This window comes from Heliangelus exortis, chromosome 1, assembly GCF_036169615.1.
Source record: "Heliangelus exortis chromosome 1, bHelExo1.hap1, whole genome shotgun sequence".
In the NCBI taxonomy this organism is placed as follows: domain Eukaryota; kingdom Metazoa; phylum Chordata; class Aves; order Apodiformes; family Trochilidae; genus Heliangelus; species Heliangelus exortis.
Window position 1 is genome coordinate 782,027 of NC_092422.1, and position 20,641 is coordinate 802,667.

Genomic DNA, 20,641 nt, shown 5'->3' on the forward strand with positions numbered 1-20,641 from the left:
ACCATGGCCTCTTGTCTTGCTGAGAGTTGCCTGGGAAAAGAGCCCAACCCCCCCCTGGCTCCAACCTCCTTTCAGGGACTTGGAGAGAGTGATGAGGTCTCCCCTGAGCCTCCTCTTCTCCAGCCTCAACACCCCCAGCTCCCTCAGCCCTTCCTCACAGCATTTCTGCTGGATCCCTTCACCAGCCCAGTTGCCTCCTTTGGACCTGCTCCAGCACCTCAAGCTCCTTCCTGAGCTCAGGGGCCCAGAACTGGACACAGGACTCAAGCTGTGGCCTCCCCAGAGCTGAGCACAGGGGCAGAATCCCTTCCCTGGACCTGCTGGCCACGCTCTTCCTCAGCCAGCCCAGGATGCCATTGGCCTTCTTGGCCACCTGGGCACACTGCTGCCTCCTCTTCAGCTTCCTGCCAATCCCAGCTCCCTTTCTGCCACTCTCTGCCCAGCCTGGAGCTCCCCATGGGGTTCCCAGAGGACAAGGACATCCCCAGGGGGTTCTCAGGGTGCTGTGACTTGTCCCACAGCCTGGGCACTTTGACCCTGGCTGAACCAGAGGCCAAAACAGGTCAGATGTTCCTCTGCACTGATCCTCAGCCTTTTAGGAGGAAGCTGCAAGCCTGGTGGCTCCCAAAATACCACATCCTGCTGCCAAATCCCCCTTTGGCTCAGGCTGCTCCATGTCCACATTCCTTCCCTTCGGATACAGGGACTGATGCTCAGCAAAATCAAACCACACCTGCAAGACCCTGTCCCTAAGTTCAGGCTTTCCCAAACCTCTGTGTCCTCTGCTTTGAAGCTGCTTTTAGGGCACTGCTCCACCAGCTGGATCTCTGCACAATGGGATCACCAGACAGAAATCCACACCCCAGGAACCCCCAGAAACAAATCCCTGCTGCAGCTAAAACCTCAACCTGTGGCTAGACAGCTCCCAAAGCATGGAAATCCCCGTGCCTCAGTTTCCCTGGAAAAACTTCCACTCCATGTCCCAAACCAGCTCCGATAAGGATACTACAAAACCACCTGGGAGATCTCACCCCTTTTCTCCCCCATTCCACCCTCTGGCATGGGTTGTTTTTTTTTTTCCTCCATCTCTTCCACCCCAAACTGTCCCCCCATCTCTCTTCCTCTGAGCAGGGGGGGTCTGAATCCTGACAACAATTTTGGAGGTCAAGCACCTGCCAGGCAGCTCGGGCCGGCCGGGCAGGGGTGTGTTTATGCAAACCAGTTTAAGAGGGGTCATAAATAAAGTGTAAAAAGCTCTGTCTGGTACACAAAGTCCAGGCCCTCCTCTGACAGCCCTGTATTTATGAAAGGCTTAAAATGCAACTTAGCTGAGCAGGGACTGGTTAAAAACACACAGAGACCTTGGCATGGGGCACCCCGAGGACTCTGCTCACATCCCAAACACTTCCCACGCATTCGAATCGCTTGCTCCCGGGATGGGGAATTTTTTGTTCAGGACTTGGGGAGCCTGGAAAAACTTTGCAGCTCTGCAAAAGAAGCATCACTGAGCTCCCCCAGGGTGGAGGATGCACCCTGAGATCCCCCATGGGCTCTGCACCCAAATCATCCTCAGGGATCTGCACCCAGAGAATCCCCACGGGCTCTGCACCCAAAGCATCCCCATGGACTCTGAACCCAAAACATCCTCACGGGCTCTGCACCCAACTCATCCTCAGGGATCTGCACCCAGAGCATCCCCACAGGTTCTGCATCCAGAAAATCCCCACGGGCTCTGCACTCATTAAGTCCCCGCGGGGTCTGCACCCAGAGCATCCCCACGGGCTCTGCACCCAAAGCATCCCCACGAGTTCTGCACCCAGAACATCCCCACGGGTTCTGCACCCAAGGCATCCCCACGGGCTCTGCACCAAGAGATCCCCCACGGGCTTTGTACCCAGAGCATTCCCATGGATTCTGCATCCAGAACATCCCCACGGGCTCTGCACCCAAAGGATCCCCAGGGTTCTGCACCAAGAGCATCCGCACGGGCTCTGCACCCAGAGCATCCCCACGGGCTCTGCACTCATTAAGTCCCCACGGACTCTGCAACCAAATCATCCCCAGGGCTCTGCACCCAGAAAATCCCCACGGGCTCTGCACCCAAAGCATCCCCAGGGATCTGCACCCAGAGCATCCCCACGGGCTCTGCACCCAAAACATCCCCACAGGCTCTGCACCCAGATGAGCTGACAGGGCCCCCATTTCCCTCTGCTCCTTCCCCAGGGGATGCTCAGTTGTCCAAAGCTGAGTGCTCAGCCCTCACCTTCTCCCTTTCCGTGGGCACTGGGTAGGTTTTGCTTTCCAGCCCCATCCTTCCCACCCCAGACCTCTCAGTCCCTCCCTCATCACGCTGGATCCAAACTCCTCACAAGAAAGATTTCACCAAACCCCCTTTTTCTCCAGGAATCACGTTTAAAAAAAAAAAAAAAAAAGCAGTGAAACGGCAACTTCCAAGCTCCGGGAGGGAAACCACTGCCCCGTGCTCTCCAGAGATGCTGGAGTTTAAAAGCCTGGAGCCAAAAAACCTCGTTGTGCTCAGCTCTTGCTGCTGAGTTACTCACTGCAGCACATTCAGCCCAGTAACCTGTGCCTCCGATATTTTTTTTGCCAGCTGAGAGCGTAAATCCCCTAAAATAGCCTTTTCTGTGGGCAAATTCTTCTTTTCTGACTTGCCCCCAAGCCTTTCTGCTTCTCCCCTATTTTTAGCCCACGACACTGTAGGTCTCTTGGCTGATGAGCCTGCTCGGAACTCATTTATCCTTGTCCTCTTTCTTCCCCCAGGGCTTGGTCCCAAGAAAATTGTCAGGCAGGGAGAAAAATCCATGGTTTGATGAGGACTTTGTCACCAAGACCCACCCTGTCCTTGCCCGTGGGGTACCTGGAGCCCCAGGTCCCCTCCCTACATCCTGGGATGAGTCCAGCAATGGAATTGAGGGGTGATCCCAAACCTTCCTGCTCTGATCCTGTCCCTGTCCTGCAGTCCCCAGCCCTTCATCACCACTATAAATCCTTCAGCAAGACCCCAAAACTTCCTCTCAAAGCAGCCAAACTCCTGTGGTCCCCGTTCATCCTGGTTTCTGCCCAGTTTAGGGGTTCTGCTCCCGTTCTGCAGACACCTCCAACAAACACCTCGCTGTGTGTTTTGTCTTCTGGAGACCACAGGTCGGAAGGAACCTCTGAAAATCATCTAATCCAACCCCCCCTAACAGAGCAGGATCACCCAGAGCAGGATGCACAGGGTGGCATCCGAGTGGGTTGGGAATATCTCCAGAGATGGAGACTCCAGAACCTCTCTGGGAAGCTTGGGCCAGGGCTCTGCCACCCTCAAAGCAAAGAAATTCCTCCTCCTGTTTAGATGGAGGTTCTGATGTTCATGTTTGTGCCCCTTATCTCTTCTTCTGATGGAGAAGTCCCTCCCTTCCCCTGGCAGAGGTGAGGAGAGCCACATCCCCTGAGTAAACAGCGGGTGCTCAGCTTGGCAGGAAAGGGACAAAAAGCCAAACTCCCCCAAATTTTGGTGAGTTTGGCTTTTTTGGTCACTTTTGTGCCCCTTGCCTCTTCTTCTGATGGAGAAGTCCCCCCTTTCCCCTGGCAGAGGTGGGGAGAGCCAAGTCCCCCGAGCCCAAAACGGGTGCTCAGCTTGGCAGGAAAGGGACAAAAAGCCAAACTCACTCAAATTTTGGTGAGTTTGGCTTTTTTGGTCACTTTTGTGCCCCTTACTTCTTCTTCTGATGGAGAAGTCCCTCCCTTCCCCTGGCAGAGGTGAGGAGAGCCAAGTCCCCCGAGCCCAAAACAGGTGCTCAGCTTGGCAGGAAAGGGACAGAAAGCCAAACTCCCCCAAATTTTGGTGAGTTTGGCTTTTTTGGGTCATGTTTGTGCCCCTTACCTCTTCTTCTGATGGAGAAGCCCCCCCTTCCCCTGGCAGAGGTGGGGAGAGCCACATCCCCCGAGCAAAAAATGGGTGCTCAGCTTGGCAGGAAAGGGACAAAAAGCCAAACTCCCCCAAATTTTGGTGAGTTTGGCTTTTTTGGTCACTTTTGTGCCCCTTACTTCTTCTTCTGAAGGAGAAGTCCCTCCCTTCCCCTGGCAGAGGTGGGGAGAGCCAAGTCCCCCGAGCCCAAAACGGGTGCTCAGCTTGGCAGGAAAGGGACAAAAAGCCAAACTCCCCCAAATTTTGGTGAGTTTGGCTTTTTTGGGTCATGTTTGTGCCCCTTACCTCTTCTTCTGATGGAGAAGTCCCCCCTTTCCCCTGGCAGAGGTGGGGAGAGCCACATCCCCCGAGCAAAAAAATGGGTGCTGCAGCCTCAGCTTGGCAGGAAAGGGACAAAAAGCCAAACTCAGCTTGGCAGGAAAGGGACAAAAAGCCAAATTCACCAAAATTTGGGTGACTCTGCACAGCCCCATCCAGCTCTCTGCCATCCCCCCTCCCTCTTCCCACACAAGCAACCCAGCGTTCAGATTTTGGGTCGGTGCTCCAGGATGATTCTTTGCCGAGTCCCTAATGCGGTGCTGGCAGTGGGAGGGTCGTAAATCATCCCCTGACAGGCACCGACAGGAGCTGCTGGGATTTCGGGGGATTAAAGGGACAGGAGAAGCCGGAGGGACACGACAGGTCCTGCTCTGGTTCAGTTTTGTGGTGTTGTAGGGGATGCTCAGCATCCACCTGTAGTGCCTTCCCCAACCAAACCCACCTCCTGGCCCCAATTAACACCTTCAGAACCCTCCAAGCTGCTGAAAAGACCTGGTCGAGTCCTTCAAGCCTTCTTTTTTTTTTTTGTTTTGTACAAGGAAGTGCTGTATATTCCTTTCTTTCCCGATCCTGAGTCTTATCTGTCCCACTTGGTCAGCTGGAGCAAGAAGAGGACAAGAGATGGACAAGAGGTGGGTGTGGAGTTAGCAAGGGGTGGACATGGAGATGGAGAAGGGATGGACATGGAGATGGACAAGGGATGGACATGGAGATGGACAAGGGATGGACATGGAGATGGACAAGGGATGGACATGGAGATGGAGAAGGGATGGACATGAGTTGGACAAGAGATGAGCATGGAGTTAGCAAGGAGTGGACATGGGCACAGGAAAGAGATGGATATGGAGAGGGACAAGGGGTGGACAGGGAGAGGGACAAGGGATGAGTATGGAGTTACCAAGGAGTGGACATGGACATAGGAAAGAGATGGATATGGAGGGGGACAAGGGGTTGATGTGGAGAAAGACAAGGGATGGACATGGAGAGGGGCAAGGGATGGACATGAGGATAACAAGGGATGAGCATGGAGTTAGCAAGGAGTGGACATGGACACAGGAAAGAGATGGATATGGAGAGGGACAAGGGATGGACATGGAGGAGGACAATGGATGGACATGGAGAGGGACAAGGGATGGACATGGAGAGGGACAAGGGGTGGACAGGGAGAAGGACAAAGGGTGGACATGGAGAAAAGCCCCCATTTTTGGTCTGGGAGGCTTTTTCTGGGAGGCTGGGACCCCTATTCCCTTTTTCCACCTTCAGAGGGGAAATACACCCGTGTGGGGTGGGATCTGGGCAGGGGACCGGCTGCCACTCAACCTCCCCCCCCCTCCTCAATTTGAACCCCCTCGGCAGGAGGGTCCCAGACCTGCAGTGCATCCCTGCAAGCCCAGGAAGCCCCCAGCCCACCCACCAGCACCCAACCCTCACCACAAACCACCTGGGGACACTGGGGGGAAAGGGACACATCGGTGTCCCCGACAGCATGAAGGACCCAGCTTGGCCATGGAAGAGGAGGCTCCCCGTGTCCCTGGCCGCGCCTGCACAGCCCCCCCTGCACCCCCAGCTACTGCCCGGGGAGCCGGGCGATGGGGAAACTGAGGCACGGAAGGACTGGGAGGGGAGGGGGACTTACGAGCCCGGGCTCGGCTCTCGGAGGTGAAGAGGAGCAGCAAACACCGGAGGAAGAAAGCGAAGGGACCCGCCCCGGGAAGCATCGCAGCCCGGCTTCGGTTCGGCTGGCCGGGGGTATCCTGGTACCGGTGGGTGTCCCGGTCCCGATGTCCCAGTTCTGGTGCCGGTGCGGTGCCGGGTGATGTCTCGGTGCCGGTCGGTTTCGTTCGCGCTTGCTTGGTACCAGCGGTATCGGTCCCGGTGTCGGTGCCCGGAGATGCCGAGGTGCCTGAGGGTCCCGGTGTCCGGGATGCCGAGGTACCGGTACCCGGAGGTACCGCGCTGCCGGTTCCGATTCCCGGGGATGCCGATGCCCGGGGATGCCGAGATGTCGGTGCCGGGGGAGCCGAGAGGTGTCGGTACCGGAGGTGCTGGGAGGAATCGGTACCGGGGCTTTCGGTGCCCGGGGGTGCCGGGAGGTGTCGGTATCGGGGCTGTCGGTACCAGTGCTGTCGGCGCCCGAGGGTGCCGGGGGTGTCGGTACCGGGAGTGCCGATGCGTGGGGGTGCCGGGAGGTGTCGGTACCAAGGGTGCCGGTGCCTGGGTGCCGGGAGGTGTCGGTACCGGGGCTGTCGGTGCCCGGGGCTGTCGGCGCCTGGGGGTGCCGGGAGGTGTCGATGCCCGGGGGTGCCGGGAAGTGTCGGTACCGGGGTTGTCTGTGCCCGGGGGTGCCGGTACCGGAGGTGCTGGGAGGTGTCGGTACCGGGGGTGCTGGTGCCCGGGGGTTCCGAGATGCCGGTACCGGGAGTGCCGATGCCCGGGGGTGCCGAGAGGTATCGGTACCGGGGCTGTCGGCGCCCGGGGGTGCTGGGAGGTGTCGGTACCAGGGGTGCCGGTGCCGGGGGTGCCGGGAGGTGTCGGTACCGGGGCTGTCGGTGCCGGGAGGTGTCGGTACGGGGGGTGCCGGTGCCCGGGGGTTCTGAGATGCCGGTACCGGGGGTGCCGGTGCCCGGGAGTGGAGAGAAGCCGGTGGCCGGGGATGCTGAGATGTCGGTGCCCGGGGGTTCTGAGATGCCGGTACCAGGGGTGCCGGTGCCGGGGGTGCCGCGGTACCGGTGCCCGGCGGGGTTGTTCTGGCTCCGATCAAAGGCGCCTCCTTTAGGGAGAGCCGAGGAGTTTGTTTGTTGGTATTAAAGGCGGGGATGGGGGGGGAAGGAGGGGGGGGAAGCGGGGATAGGGAGGGGGTAGAATCGCAGGGGGGGTTGTTTGGGTGATTTTTTTTATGATTACTTTTTTTTTAATTATTATTCTTATTTTCCTAGGTTTTTTTACTACTTTTTTTTTTTTTTTTTTTTTTTTTTGAGGGTGTTTTAGGAAATTCCTCGGCGGCGGGAGGGCGGAGGGAGGGGGGGAAGGCGGGGAGGGGGTACGGGAGCCGCAGGTTTAACCCCTTCCTCCCCCCGCAGCCTGGGGTTTAGGGGGGGGGGGGAGAGGGGCTGGGAGGAGCTGCTGAGCTGAAACCCCTTCCCCATCGAGGTGACACTCAGAACAGAACCATTTGGGTTGGAAAAAAACCTTTAAGTCCAACCATGAACCCTCCGCTGCCCCATGGCCTCAGCACCACAACTCCAGGGCTTGGAATTCCCTCAGGGATGGGGATTCCATCATGGGCAGCCTGGGACAGGGAATGGCAACATTTTGGGGGAAGAAGATGCAGGTGCCTCCACCCCATCGTGGGGTGAAACCATCCCTGGCACATCCCAGATGGGTAAAGCAGAAATCCAGGCTGCAGCCTCCCCTCCCAGGGCTCTGCTCCATCCCCAAGGTCTCTCAGTGCCCTGAGTCCCTTCCCAGTAATTCCCAGTTCGCAGAATCATGGAATGGCTTAGGTTGGAGGAGATTTAAGAGCTCATCTCCTCCAAGCTCCCTGCCATGCCCAGGGACACCTCTCATCCAGACAAGGATGCTCCAAGCCTCATCCAACCTGGTCCTAAACACCTCCAGGGAGGGGGCAGCCACAACTTCTTTGGGAAATGTGTCCCAGAGCCTCACCACCTGAGGAATTTTTTCCTAAGAGCCAATCTGAACCTCTTCTCCTTCAGTTTGAAACCATTTCCCTTGTCCTATTGCTCTTATGAAAATTCCTTCTCCATCCTTCCAGGATGGAAGGTAGTGGTTCCCTTTAGGTAGTGGACAACTTCACTGGACAAACTCCTTCCTTCCAATCCCCCCTCTACCCACTCAGGTTCCAGCAAGACAAAGTGGCCGAGCTCACCAGACATCTCACATCACCACCTGCCCACAGGAACCTCCTCCAGCCCCCCCCAATCCCAAATCCTCCACCCAACACACCAAAGAGCTCTTCTCACCACACTGGGCTTCCCCTTCATGAAGCTGCTGGGCATGAAAAGCCACCAGCTGGGAAGCCACCCAGTTACCTCTGGAGAAGCCACCCAGTTACCTCTGGAGAAGCCACCTCACCTCCAGATGTTGCTCCTCTTCTTCCTCCTGCTCCTCAAATCCCCCACAGAGTGGTCCAGCACTGGTTCCCACCCATCCTCTGCCTCTCCATTTCTGCTCTCCAGGATTGCTGTGGAGAATTTGGGTAGCACTGGGTCCTCCCTCAGCATCTGTGTCCTCTCAGCAGGTCACCCCCCATGGGCAAAACAACCCAGGGCATCTGTCTACCTGGACTTCAGCAAGGCCTTTGGCACCGTCTCCCAGAGGATTCTCCTGAAAAAGCTGTCAGGCCACAGCTTGGCCAGGGGCATCTGTGCTGGGTTAGGAACTGGCTGGAGGGCCGGGCCCAGAGAGTGGTGCTGAACGGGGCTGCATCAAAATGGCGGCCGTGGTGTCCCCCAGGGATCAGTGTTGGGCCCAGTGCTGTTTAATATCTTTAGTGAGGATTTAGATGAGGGGATTGAGTCCATCAGCAGCAAATTCCCAGGTGACCCCAAGCTGGGGGGAGTGTGGATCAGCTGGAAGGCAGGAGGGCTCTGCAGAGGGACCTGGAGAGACTGGAGAGTTGGGCTGATCCCAAGGGGATGAGGTTCAAGACAAGAAGCCCATGGGGAGCTCCAGGCTGGGCAGAGAGTGGCAGAAAGGGAGCTGGGATTGGCAGGAAGCTGAAGAGGAGGCAGCAGTGTGCCCAGGTGGCCAAGAAGGCCAATGGCATCCTGGGCTGGCTGAGGAAGAGCGTGGCCAGCAGGTCCAGGGAAGGGATTCTGCCCCTGTGCTCAGCTCTGGGGAGGCCAGAGCTTGAGTCCTGTGTCCAGTTCTGGGCCCCTGAGCTCAGGAAGGAGCTTGAGGTGCTGGAGCAGGTCCAAAGGAGGCAACTGGGCTGGTGAAGGGATCCAGCAGAAATGCTGTGAGGAAGGGCTGAGGGAGCTGGGGGTGTTGAGGCTGGAGAAGAGGAGGCTCAGGGGAGACCTCATCACTCTCTCCAAGTCCCTGAAAGGAGGTTGGAGCCAGGGGGGGGTTGGGCTCTTTTCCCAGGCAACTCTCAGCAAGACAAGAGGCCATGGTCTCAAGTTGTGCCAGGGGAGGTTTAGGTTGGACATTAGAAAGAATTTCTTGATGGAGAGGGGGATCAGGCATTGGAATGGGCTGCCCAGGGAAGGGGTGGATTCTCCATCCCTGGAGATATTTCCAAAGAGCCTGGATGTGGCACTGAGTGCCATGGGCTGGGAACCACGGGGGGAGTGGATCAAGGGTTGGACTTGAGGAGCTCTGAGCTCCCTTCCAACCCAGACAATTCTAGGATTCTATGATTCTAGGATTCTATGATCTGTGTCCTCTCAGCAGGTCACCCACCCATGGGCAAAACAACCCAGGGCATCTGCACCTGATGGAGATGGGGTCCTGCAGCTTCCTCTAACCCCCAAGGCCAGATTTTTGGGTGTTTTCTTACCCTGTTCTCCTCCCCCACCTTCCCAACTCACACTTCCCTGAGTTCTTACAGCACAAAACGAGATTAGGACAAGAAACCCAGGTTTTATCTCAACACTGGGCACCCTCACCCCTCTGTTTCCCCCTGGACAGGCCTGGATGGAGGTCCCAGACCTTTTTTTTTTTTTTGCAAATGGCTTCATCCCTACACCATGGAGTCTTCTCCTCTTCTTCTGCATCCTCCCAGGAAGCTTGGGGAGAAACTGTCACCATCTGTGATCCCTTTGGCACCAGGGGACTGGAGATCTCCTCAATCAGCCCATTTATTCTTTGTTTTCTTCCATTTATCCAAGCTCAGGATAAAGATTTCCAGGGGCTGAGATATTTCTGCCTGGTGCCAACCCACTGGAGAGTGGCATCAAGCCACCAGCCTGCCAAAAGCTCCAAGGTGGCCCCAAATCCCTAATCCTGGTCACATCAGCCACATTCCCCATTTGTCTCGGGGAGGAAAGCAGCCAAGGAGAATTTCTGATGCAAAATCTCCTCTTTCCATCCATCCCTTCTTTCCATTGGTCTCTAGCCATGCCCCAGCCACAAAATACATCCCCCCTGGACCAAACTACATCTGTAGGTGCCTGGATATGAAGGAAATCTCCTTTAGAAATTTATTTTATTTTATTTCTAAAATCAATTTAAAATTTTCTTTATTTTAATTTAGAAATTTACTTTATTTTACTGTGAAACATCAGCATGGTTCATTCCTCCTTCAGCTGCTGAGAGGCAGAGTTCAAGATACATTTCTGCACCCCACATCTTTTGGGACGGAGGTGGGAATCACCAAACCATGGATAAAAAACACAGGGAAGTCTTCACCTCGACTCTCCAGTCTGGGAGCAGGAGGCAGAGCTGAGATCCTCACAGGTCTGCTTGTTTACAAGCTCCAAAAATAATTTTACTGCTCATTTCCCCCCTCACCACCACCCCACAGACTCTGAACATGATTCTGCTGAAGAACCAAGGGGAAGCAGGAGCCAAGAAGGTGTGGGTTTGGGGTTTTTTTGGGGTTTTTTTGGGGGGTTTTTGGGGGGTTTGGGTTTTTTTTTATTTTTTTTTTGTTTGTTTGTTTTTGTTTTTTTTGGAGAAGGCAGCAACACCTCTTGTGGATTATCCAGGATCTGATGTCTCAGAGGCACCCAGAGCTCAGGAAGGTCCATGCTGCCCCCCAGAGCAATGAGCTGGGGCAGGTCTGGGAGGTCAATGTTCCATGTTGGGAGTTGGGGACCTGCATGGAGCTGTTGGAAAAGGCCACGAAAATGATTTGAGAGCTGGAGCCAGAATGAGAGAGTTGGGGGTGTTCAGCCTGGAAAAGAAGAGGTCCCAGGGAGCCCTTGGAGCATCTTCCAGTACTTGAAGGGGCTCCAGGAAAGCTGGGGAGGGACTTTGGACAAGGGCCTGGAGGGATGGGATGAGGGGGAAGGGTTTTAAATTAAAAGAGATTTAGATTAGACACAAAGAAGACATTTTTGAGGATTGGGGTGATGAGATCCTGGAACAGGTTGCCCAAGGAAGCTGTGGCTGCCCCATCCCTGGCAGTGTCTCAGCCCAGGTTGGATGGGGCTTGGAGCAACCTGGGCTGTGGGAGGGGTCCCTGCACATCCAGGGGTTGGAACTGGAGGAGCTGGAAGGTCCCTTCCAGCCCTGAAAATTCTCTGATTCTATGAAAAAAGCTGTGGGAGGGCTTTGGACACAGGGGGGTAGGGAGAGGAGAAGGGAAATGGATTAAAACTTGGAGAGAAAGGGGAGATTGAGGTTGGAGATGGAGAAGAAATTCTGGAATTTGAGGGAGGGGAGAGCCTGGAACAGGTTGAGAGAGTTGGGGGTGTTCAGTCTGGAGGAGAGGAGAGAAGGAGAAGGAGAAGGAGAAGGAGAAGGAGAAGGAGAAGGAGAAGGAGAAGGAGAAGGAGAAGGAGAAGGAGAAGGAGGAGGAGGAGGAGGAGGAGAAGGAGAAGGAGAAGGAGAAGGAGAAGGAGAAGGAGAAGGAGAAGGAGAAGGAGGAGGAGGAGGAGGAGGAGGAGAAGAAGAAGAAGAAGGAGAAGAAGGAGAAGAGAAGGGAAAAGAGAAAAAAGAGAAAAGAGAAGAGAAGAGAAGAGAAGAGAAGAGAAGAGAAGAGAAGAGAAGAGAAGAGAAGAGAAGAGAAGAGAAGAGAAGAGAAGAAGAGGAAGAGAAGCTTTTGATTGAAAAGAGAAGAGGAGAAGGTTCTGGGGAGCCCTTGGAGCATCTTCCAGTGCTTGAAGGGCTCCAGGAAAGCTGGGGAGGGACTTGGGACAAGGGCCTGGAGGGATGGGATGAGGGGGAAGGGTTTCCAGCTGCAAGAGGGGAGACGGAGAGGAGATCTTGGGGAGGGAGAAATTGTTTGGGGTGAGGGTGCTGAGCCCCTGTCCCAGGGTGCCCAAGGAAGCTGTGGCTGCCCCATCCCTGGCAGTGTCTCAGCCCAGGTTGGATGGGGCTTGGAGCAACCTGGGCTGTGGGAGGGGGCCCTGCCCATGGAATTGGGGTTGGATTTGGATGACTTGGAAGGTCCCTTCCAACCCAACCCATCCCACAATTCTGTGCCTTTTTTCTCTCCATGTCCCTCCAGCATCACCTGACAGCTCCATGCAGTCCAGATTCACTCCAGCAAGGTTTCAACACACCCAACATCCCCAGTTTCTCACCCAACCCCAGCTCCCCTGGTTTCAATGCTCCACACTCAGCTCCAACTCCCTGCAAATTTTCCTTGCAATTCTCCTCTTATTTTTTTTCCCATGCCTCCAAAAAATAATAAAAAAAATTCAAGTGGTTTCTGTAAACAGCAAACTCCTTCCAGCTCCCACCAGGAGCAGCTGGTTCCTCCTCTCTCAGCTTTTCTCTTGCACAGGGAGGACTTGAAAAGCTCATTTGTAGCAGGTTTAGGAAAGCTATGAAAGTGCTCAGAAAAATGGGGTCGTGAAGCTCAAGTCAGTGAAGTTCTTTTACGTCTCGGCTGGAGGAGCAAGAGCTGAACCCAGGACTGGTGATCCTGGCCCCACATCAAGGCTAAAAAACTTCTGGGAAAGTTCAACCACGTCCTAAGAGCAGAACCCAGGAAATAAAGGGCAGTCTTGTCAGGAGCAAGGTGCTGTGTTCCATCTCTGTTCCATCCAGGTGGCCAAGAAGGCCGAGGGCATCCTGGGCTGGCTCAGGAACAGCGTGGCCAGCAGGTCCAGGGAAGGGATTCTGCCCCTGTGCTCAGCTCTGGGGAGGCCAGAGCTTGAGTCCTGTGTCCAGTTCTGGGCCCCTGAGCTCAGGAAGGAGCTTGAGGTGCTGGAGCAGGTCCAAAGGAGGCAACTGGGCTGGTGAAGGGATCCAGCAGAAATGCTGTGAGGAAGGGCTGAGGGAGCTGGGGGTGTTGAGGCTGGAGAAGAGGAGGCTCAGGGGAGACCTCATCACTCTCTCCAAGTCCCTGAAAGGAGGTTGGAGCCAGGGGGGGGTTGGGCTCTTTTCCCAGGCAACTCTCAGCAAGACAAGAGGCCATGGTCTCAAGTTGTGCCAGGGGAGGTTTAGGTTGGACATGAGAAAGAATTTCTTGATGGAGAGGGGGATCAGGCATTGGAATGGGCTGCCCAGGGAAGGGGTGGATTCTCCATCCCTGGAGATATTTCCAAAGAGCCTGGATGTGGCACTGAGTGCCATGGGCTGGGAACCACGGGGGGAGTGGATCAAGGGTTGGACTTGAGGAGCTCTGAGCTCCCTTCCAACCCAGACAATTCCATGATTCTCTGATTCTCTCTCACCAGGAATACATTCACCCTTTGGCAAAACCCAGGCTCTTTATCTTCATCTGCAAAGCAACGGGGTTGGCACTTGGATGCTGCCAACATCAATCCATCTGGGATCATGCAGCGAGCTCCAAAAACCATGGGATTGGCTTGGAAATAATCAAACTTGGATCTTTTTCCTTTGCCTTCTGGTTCCTCAGCCTTTAGGTCAAACTCTCTTTGTGTTTTCTGGGCAATCGAGAAAACGATTCTTAGGTTTTCTTTTTTTTTTTCTTTTTTTTTTTTTTTTTTTTTTTTAATTTTTTTTTTTTTCCAAATGCAAACTGAGATTCTCTTACAAACTACTGAATAAACAGCGTGGGCTCCAACAACATACTCCCACCATACAAGCTCCAGGCTCGTGAGCTGGCTGCAGAAAGCACCTTTTTCCCTGGAAGTTCCTTCCCTGGAAGTTCCGAGCCCGGCGTTCCCGGTGTTTGATCCGGTGCCCGACTCAGGGCCAGGAGAAAACCCACACGTGAGGGCTGCCAGCTGCAGGGGATGGAGCTGGAGACCCTGCAGGGCAAAAAAAAACTTTGTGATTCTCTGAAATCCAACTGCAGGAGGGAGCCTTGCCCTGGGGATGCAGGAGCTGCTGCCTCTCTTGCATCGGGATGCAAAAAAGAAAAAAATTCCATGTAGGATGATGTGGTTGGAGTGGTTTCTTCATCTTATGGGAAACAGGGAAAGATCCTGATATTTCCAGCTGTCCCAGAGGGAAATCCACAATCCCTGCTCAAGGCTCCCAGCCAGCTCACCCCAAAATCCAAGCTGGCACCAACTTCCTTTGATCAAGCTGGAAAAATCACCTCCCATGAGTGGATTCTCTTTTGTTGGTTTGTTTCTTTTTTTTCTTTAAGCCCAGGCTGTGGCCTGAGACCCTGAGAAGAAGTGTCACAAGCTGGTGGCAACGATGGCTGGTGGGAGGGCACCCAAATTTGGGGCTGTGAAAAGCAGAAAAAAGGTTCCTGGTGTCCTTCTCCCATCCCTGTTGGTGACTGTGACAGGGGACATCCCAGGGATGTTATTCCAGTACCTGAGGAGGGATCCAGGAAAGTAGGGGAGAGACTTTGGACAAGGGCCTGGAGGGATGGGATGAGGGGGAAATGGATTTAAGTTGGAGGAGGAATAGATTGAGGTTGGAGATGGGGAAGAAATTCTTGAATTTGAGGGTGGGGAGAGCCTGGAAGAGATTGAGAGAGTTGGGGGTGTTCAGTCTGGAGAAGAGGAGAAGGAGAAGGAGAAGGAGAAGGAGAAGGAGGAGAAGGAGAAGGAGAAAGGGAAAGAGAAAGAGAAAGAGAAAGAGAAAGAGAAAGAGAAAGAGAAAGAGAAAGAGAAAGAGAAAGAGAAAGAGAAAGAGAAAGAGAAAGAGAAAGAGAAAGAGAAAGAGAAAGAGAAAGAGAAGGTTCTGGGGAGCCCTTGGAGCATCTTCCAGTGCCTGAAGGGGCTCCAGGAAAGCTGGGGAGGGACTTGGGACAAGGGCCTGGAGGGATGGGATGAGGGGGAAGGGTTTCCAGCTGCAAGAGGGGAGATGGAGAGGAGATCTTGGGGAGGGAGAAATTGTTTGGGGTGAGGGTGCTGAGCCCCTGTCCCAGGGTGCCCAAGGAAGCTGTGGCTGCCCCATCCCTGGCAGTGTCTCAGCCCAGGTTGGATGGGGCTTGGAGCAACCTGGGCTGTGGGAGGGGTCCCTGCACATCCAGGGGTTGGAACTGGAGGAGCTGGAAGGTCCCTTCCAACCCAACCCAGTCTGGGATTCTCTGATCTGGAGGTGGAGATGCAGCCCCATCATCCCAGCAAGGTGATGACAGGGGATGGTCCCTCTCCATCATGCTCCCCAGGTAAATCAAGCAAAATCCAACTTTTCTTCACACAACAACCTCACAAAATTCCCCCTTTCTGGGCCTGGAGCTTTCCTGGTTTCCTCTCCTCCTCTGGTTCTCTGGTTCATGCTGCAGGAGACACAAACTCCTGGTCCCTCCCCAGCCCCCCAGCACCTCTTCAGCCTTCCAGTCACAGAATCCCAGAACCATTTGGGTTGGAAAGGAGCTCTGGGATCACCAAGTCCAACCCTTGATCCATTCCCCCCATGGTTCCCAGCCCATGGCACTCAGTGCCACATCCAGGCTCTTCTCCAAAACCTCCAGGGATGGAGAATCCACCCCTTCCCTGGGCAGCCCATCCCAATGCCTATTTTCCAAGCCCCCCAGGAGCAGAAATCATCCCACCAGTGCTGGCAGCCCAGAGTTCAAACAGGGCTGGGGCACAGCCTCAGATGATCCTTTTTGGCAGGCTTCAGCCTTCCCTCCTCCTCTTGTCACTTTTTGTCACTCTTGGACAAGAGAAGGATGAGGTCCTGCTTGGAGAGCATCACCCACAAGCTGGATACCCTGGGGAATGTTTCCTACCAGTCTTTTTCCTCTCTTTTTGGGCCTTTCCAGTAGGCAAGAGCTGTGAGTTCTCCTCCCAATCCCACAGAGGGGTCTCCCCAACCTCTCAAAGCCCTGAGCTCATGTATGGGTTGGGCAGACCCCTTCTCCTGCTCCATCCTGCATCCCTCTCCCTTCCAGGCACAGAACCCACCAGGAGGTAGAAAGGAACATTTGGGTAAATGGGGTCGATGGTTTGGGTGTCTCCGTTCCCTAAAGGTCCCTCTGGACACCACGGAGAGATGGGGACTTGGATGGGGAGGTAAAACATCTCTGTCCAAGCTGCAGAGCCCATCTTGCCTCATCCTTTGGCAGCTCCAGTTGGAATGGGAAGAGGAAAGCTGGCAAGGATGCTTCAAACTGGGCCAAGAGCACTGTTCCTTCTCCTGCCTTCACCCAGAGGTGGAGTAAAGCTGTAAATCCCAGCAGGGAGAGCACAGGAGAGGAGAAACCTCCTTCCCACCCTGGGATTTCTCCCTGGAGCCACCTCTCCATCCTGGCTTTGGCTGAGCGATGGCAGGAGATGTTCCTCCAAGGTAGGAGTCACCCCTGAACGTGTCCTGAGGCACCAAGCAACACCTCCCCAGCTGCCTCTGGGTGCAATTCTCCTCCAGACCCCCCCTTACACCACGTCTGATCCCAAGCTCCCATCCTGAGGAGTGATGAATGGTGCTGAGAGCCCCAGCTGAAGGTCTCTTGGAGGCATCTCGTGTCTGGGCTGAGCATCCAGCTCAGGTGGAGCTCACGGAGGTGGAGAAGTCCCAGACCTTGCTTTGCCCAAGGGGCTGGGTGTGAAAATCAGCCTCACTCAGGAGCTTCAGGAGGTCTCACCCAGAACCTCAACCTCCAAAAGTTTTGGTTTTTTTTTCAGAGGACATCCCCATGCTTGAGGACCTCACTCTCTCTCTCCTGACTGATGCTCTGGGGAAGAGGAGGAGCAGCCATCTGACACCCTGCAGACACTTCCAAGACTTCTGGTGGTGGCAACATCATTTCTTAGAGCATCTTGAAGGCAAAATGAAAGGAGGTTGGAGCCAGGGGGGGGTTGGGCTCTTTTCCCAGGCAACTCTCAGCAAGACAAGAGGCCATGGTCTCAAGTTGTGCCAGGGGAGGTTTAGGTTGGACATTAGAAAGAATTTCTTGCTGGAGAGGGGGATCAGGCATTGGAATGGGCTGCCCAGGGAAGGGGTGGATTCTCCATCCCTGGAGATATTTCCAAAGAGCCTGGATGTGGCACTCAGTGCCATGGGCTGGGAACCACGGGGGGAGTGGATCAAGGGTTGGACTTGATGAGCTCTGAGGTCCCTTCCATCCCAGACAATTCTAGGATTCTATGATCTGACACCCTGCAGACCCTTCCCAGACTTCTGTTGGTGGCAGCATCATTTTTTAGAGCATCTTGAAGGCAAAATGTGTTCCCAAGGGCTTTGTGGAGTTGTTGTCAGGGTCTGAGAACATCTGTGCAGCCACCCATAGCTGCTTGGAACTGCATCACCTTTAATGTCCCTTCCAACCCAACCCATTCCATGATTCTGCTGTAAGCAGAGGGAGTTTTGTGTGAATCTGAGCAGTGGAGGAATCCCAAAGGCTGTCCATGACTGGTGAGGCTTAAAAAAGAGAATTTCCCAATAGTCTCATGTAGTCCCAGCTGGACTGGTGGATTTCTGAGTGTCTGAGTGTGTTGCCAAGCACATGGAGAAAGCAGGATGAAGAGTTTATAGGGAGCAACAGAGAGAGGACAGTGAGGAAGAGATCCAGAGAATGGTTTGGGTTGCAAGTGTCCTTAAAGATCATCTCAAGTTCAACCCCTGGATGTGCAGGGACCCCTCCCACAGCCCAGGTTGCTCCAAGCCCCATCCAACCTGGGCTGAGATTCCAGGGATGGGGCAGCCACAGCTTCCTTGGGCACCCTGGGACAGGGGCTCAGCACCCTCACCCCAAACAATTTCTCCCTCCCCAAGATCTCCTCTCCATCTCCCCTCTTGCAGCTGGAAACCCTTCCCCCTCATCCCATCCCTCCAGGCCCTTGTCCCAAGTCCCTCCCCAGCTTTTCTGGAGCCCCTTCAGGCACTGGGAGCTGCTCCAAGGGCTCCCCAGAACCTTCTCCTCTTCTCTTTTCAATCAAAAGCTTTTCTTCCTCTTCTCTTCTCTTCTCTTCTCTTCTCTTCTCTTCTCTTCTCTTCTCTTCTCTTCTCTTCTCTTCTCTTCTCTTCTCTTCTCTTTTTTCTCTTTTCCCTTCTCTTCTCCTTCTTCTCCTTCTTCTCCTCCTCCTCCTCCTCCTTCTCCTTCTCCTTTCTCCTTCTCCTTCTCCTTCTCCTTCTCCTTCTCCTTCTCCTTCTCCTTCTCCTTCTCCTTCTCCTTCTCCTCTCCCAGCCCTCAAATCATCTCCATGACCTCCTCTGGAACTGCTCCAACAGATCCCATGTTTTTCTTGTGTTGGGGACCCCCTCCTAGTCCCAGCTCTCCAGATTCTCCCCCAGGGATGGAGCTCAGCATCCAAATAAGAGGGAGGGGTGAAGTGAGTTTGGGAAAATCCAAGGGGAAGGTCAGAGCAGAAAAAAAAGGGAACACGGTGCCCCAGACCTGTCCAAACATGGAACACATCCCCACCTGCACCCCAAGGGTCTGGACAGGGCCACAAAGAGAAGCAGTGATGGTAAAAACCCTTCCAGCTCCTCGGGAGAGGTGGGAAGGAGAGAAATATTCCCCAGGCAAGGCAGAGGATTTGGTTTGGAATAGCAGGATCCCAGGCTGGAGCTTTGCACAGGCTTAGGATACCCTCTGCAGGTCAGTGCTGAGCTCCACATCCCAAACCATAGAATCCCAGAAAGGTTTGGGGAGGGATTGGACCTTGACAGAACATCACCCAGACCAACCAAGCCATGGGACAACTTCCAAGAGATTATTTGGATCAAAGCCCCATCCGACCTCACCTTGAACACTTCCAGAACTTTTCCAGGCAACCTGTCTCACCTCCTTCATCATAAAACAATTCCCTCACACATCCAACTTTAGTTTTCCAACTGGGAACCTTAGAGCCTGGAAGGGGTTTGGGTTGGAATAGAAGCTGGAGACATGGAAAAGAAACTCCAGGGAGGGGGGGGCTGGATGTACAAGGGTAATTTGGCAGAATTTCTGATAGAAAACTGTCAGGGTGTAACACTGCCTGGCAATTAAACCAATTAACAGCTGCTCTATTAATTCCCCTCCCTGATAAAGAAAGGAGAGAGAATAAGGGAGAGAGACTGATGGGTTGGGAACTGAACTACACAGCTTGAAGGAAACAGGGATGAGAAATAGGAAAAATGACTCAATCTATACAAATAGACAGGAAAATGGATCCCAGGTTCCTCCCCCCTTTCCCCCAAGAACTCTCAGGTCACCACCCAGGCTGCAGGGCAGCTCTGGGAAAATCCAGGCTGGAATCCTGGAGTCAGCAGCAGTTGGGAGCTGGAGGCAGGAACACACAGATTCAGGCTGGGATGGATCAGGAGCAGAGGCAGAGGAAGGGATGGGATCCTCCCAGGATGCCCAAGCAAAGAGGGAGAGGGGAAGAAGGGGAAGCAGGAAGGGGTTTGAGCCTGGGGATCCCTCCAATTTCTCCTGAGGATGAGGTGGATGGGATGGAATCCTCTGTTTGGTCAATTCTGGCATCTCTCTTGTCCCTTCCTCCCCAAAGGAGGGTTCCAGGTGGGACCTCTTGACTCCTTTTCTCCTTCTGGAGGGCAAAATGTTGCTCAGAGCTGAGCAGTGTCCCTGGTTCTGCACCCCAGGCTCCAGCTGGAACTGTAACCATGGAGTGGGATCAGTCCCAGCAGCAGCCACTGCCTGAGAAACTTGCTGTTCATTTCAGCAGTGCAGCTGCTTACAAGAGACTCAGCTGGAAGCAAAAGGCCAAGAAAATTCCCTTTTTCCTGCCCCAAACCAGGACAAACCTACAGAGCCCTCCAGGATGGAGCTGGTTCCATGCACCATGTACAGGTCCTCCCTGCTGCTGTTGCTCCAGGGAAGATTCCAGGACAATCAGGGAAACCTCTCCACTTCCACTCCTATGGCTGAGTTTCACCCTTTGTGGGGAAAAAAAAAATAAAAATCTTGAATTTGCTGCTTTTATCCCTGAATCCCAGCAGGGAGAGTGAGATTCTCACACCCCCAGATGAGCCAAACTCCACAGGTTGACCCAGTGAAGTCACAGCATAAAATGACTCTTTAATACAAGAAATATTTATTTTTATTTTTATTTTTATTTTCATTTTCATTTTTATTTTTATTTTTATGTTTATTTTCATTTTTATTTTTATTTTTATTTTTATTTTTATGTTTATTTTTATTTTCATTTTTATTTTTATTTTTATGTTTATTTTTATTTTCATTTTTATTTTTATTTTTATTGTCTATTGTATTTTATTTATATATTTATTTTTATCTATATATTTATATTTATCTATGTATTTATTAATATATTAAATATATTTATATATTTATGAATATATAAAATATATTTCTATTTTTATTAATATAAAATATATTTATATTTATATTTATATTTATATTTATATTTATATTTATATTTATATTTATATTTATATTTGGAAGGCCATGGTGGTCTCCTGGCCATGAATGAGCTC

General features: G+C 53.4%; 2 protein-coding genes across 2 annotated transcripts in view; one reads left to right on the plus strand and one right to left on the minus strand.

Annotated features, from left to right (window-relative positions):
- CHRDL2 (chordin like 2) overlaps positions 1-6,285 on the minus strand; it is a 41,928-nt gene extending 35,643 nt beyond the window's left edge. The window contains exon 1 of the mRNA XM_071734381.1: positions 5,886-6,285. Within this exon, the coding sequence (XP_071590482.1) occupies positions 5,886-5,967 (82 nt within the window). The 5' untranslated portion in view covers positions 5,968-6,285. The remainder of the gene's footprint in view (positions 1-5,885) is intronic.
- The window catches only part of SLCO2B1 (solute carrier organic anion transporter family member 2B1), a 238,989-nt gene extending 222,086 nt beyond the window's left edge, over positions 1-16,903 (plus strand). Inside the window, 2 exon segments of the mRNA XM_071734365.1 lie at positions 16,734-16,748; positions 16,885-16,903. Of these exon segments, the coding sequence (XP_071590466.1) occupies positions 16,734-16,748; positions 16,885-16,903 (34 nt within the window).
- The last annotated feature ends 3,738 nt before the right edge of the window (positions 16,904-20,641 follow it).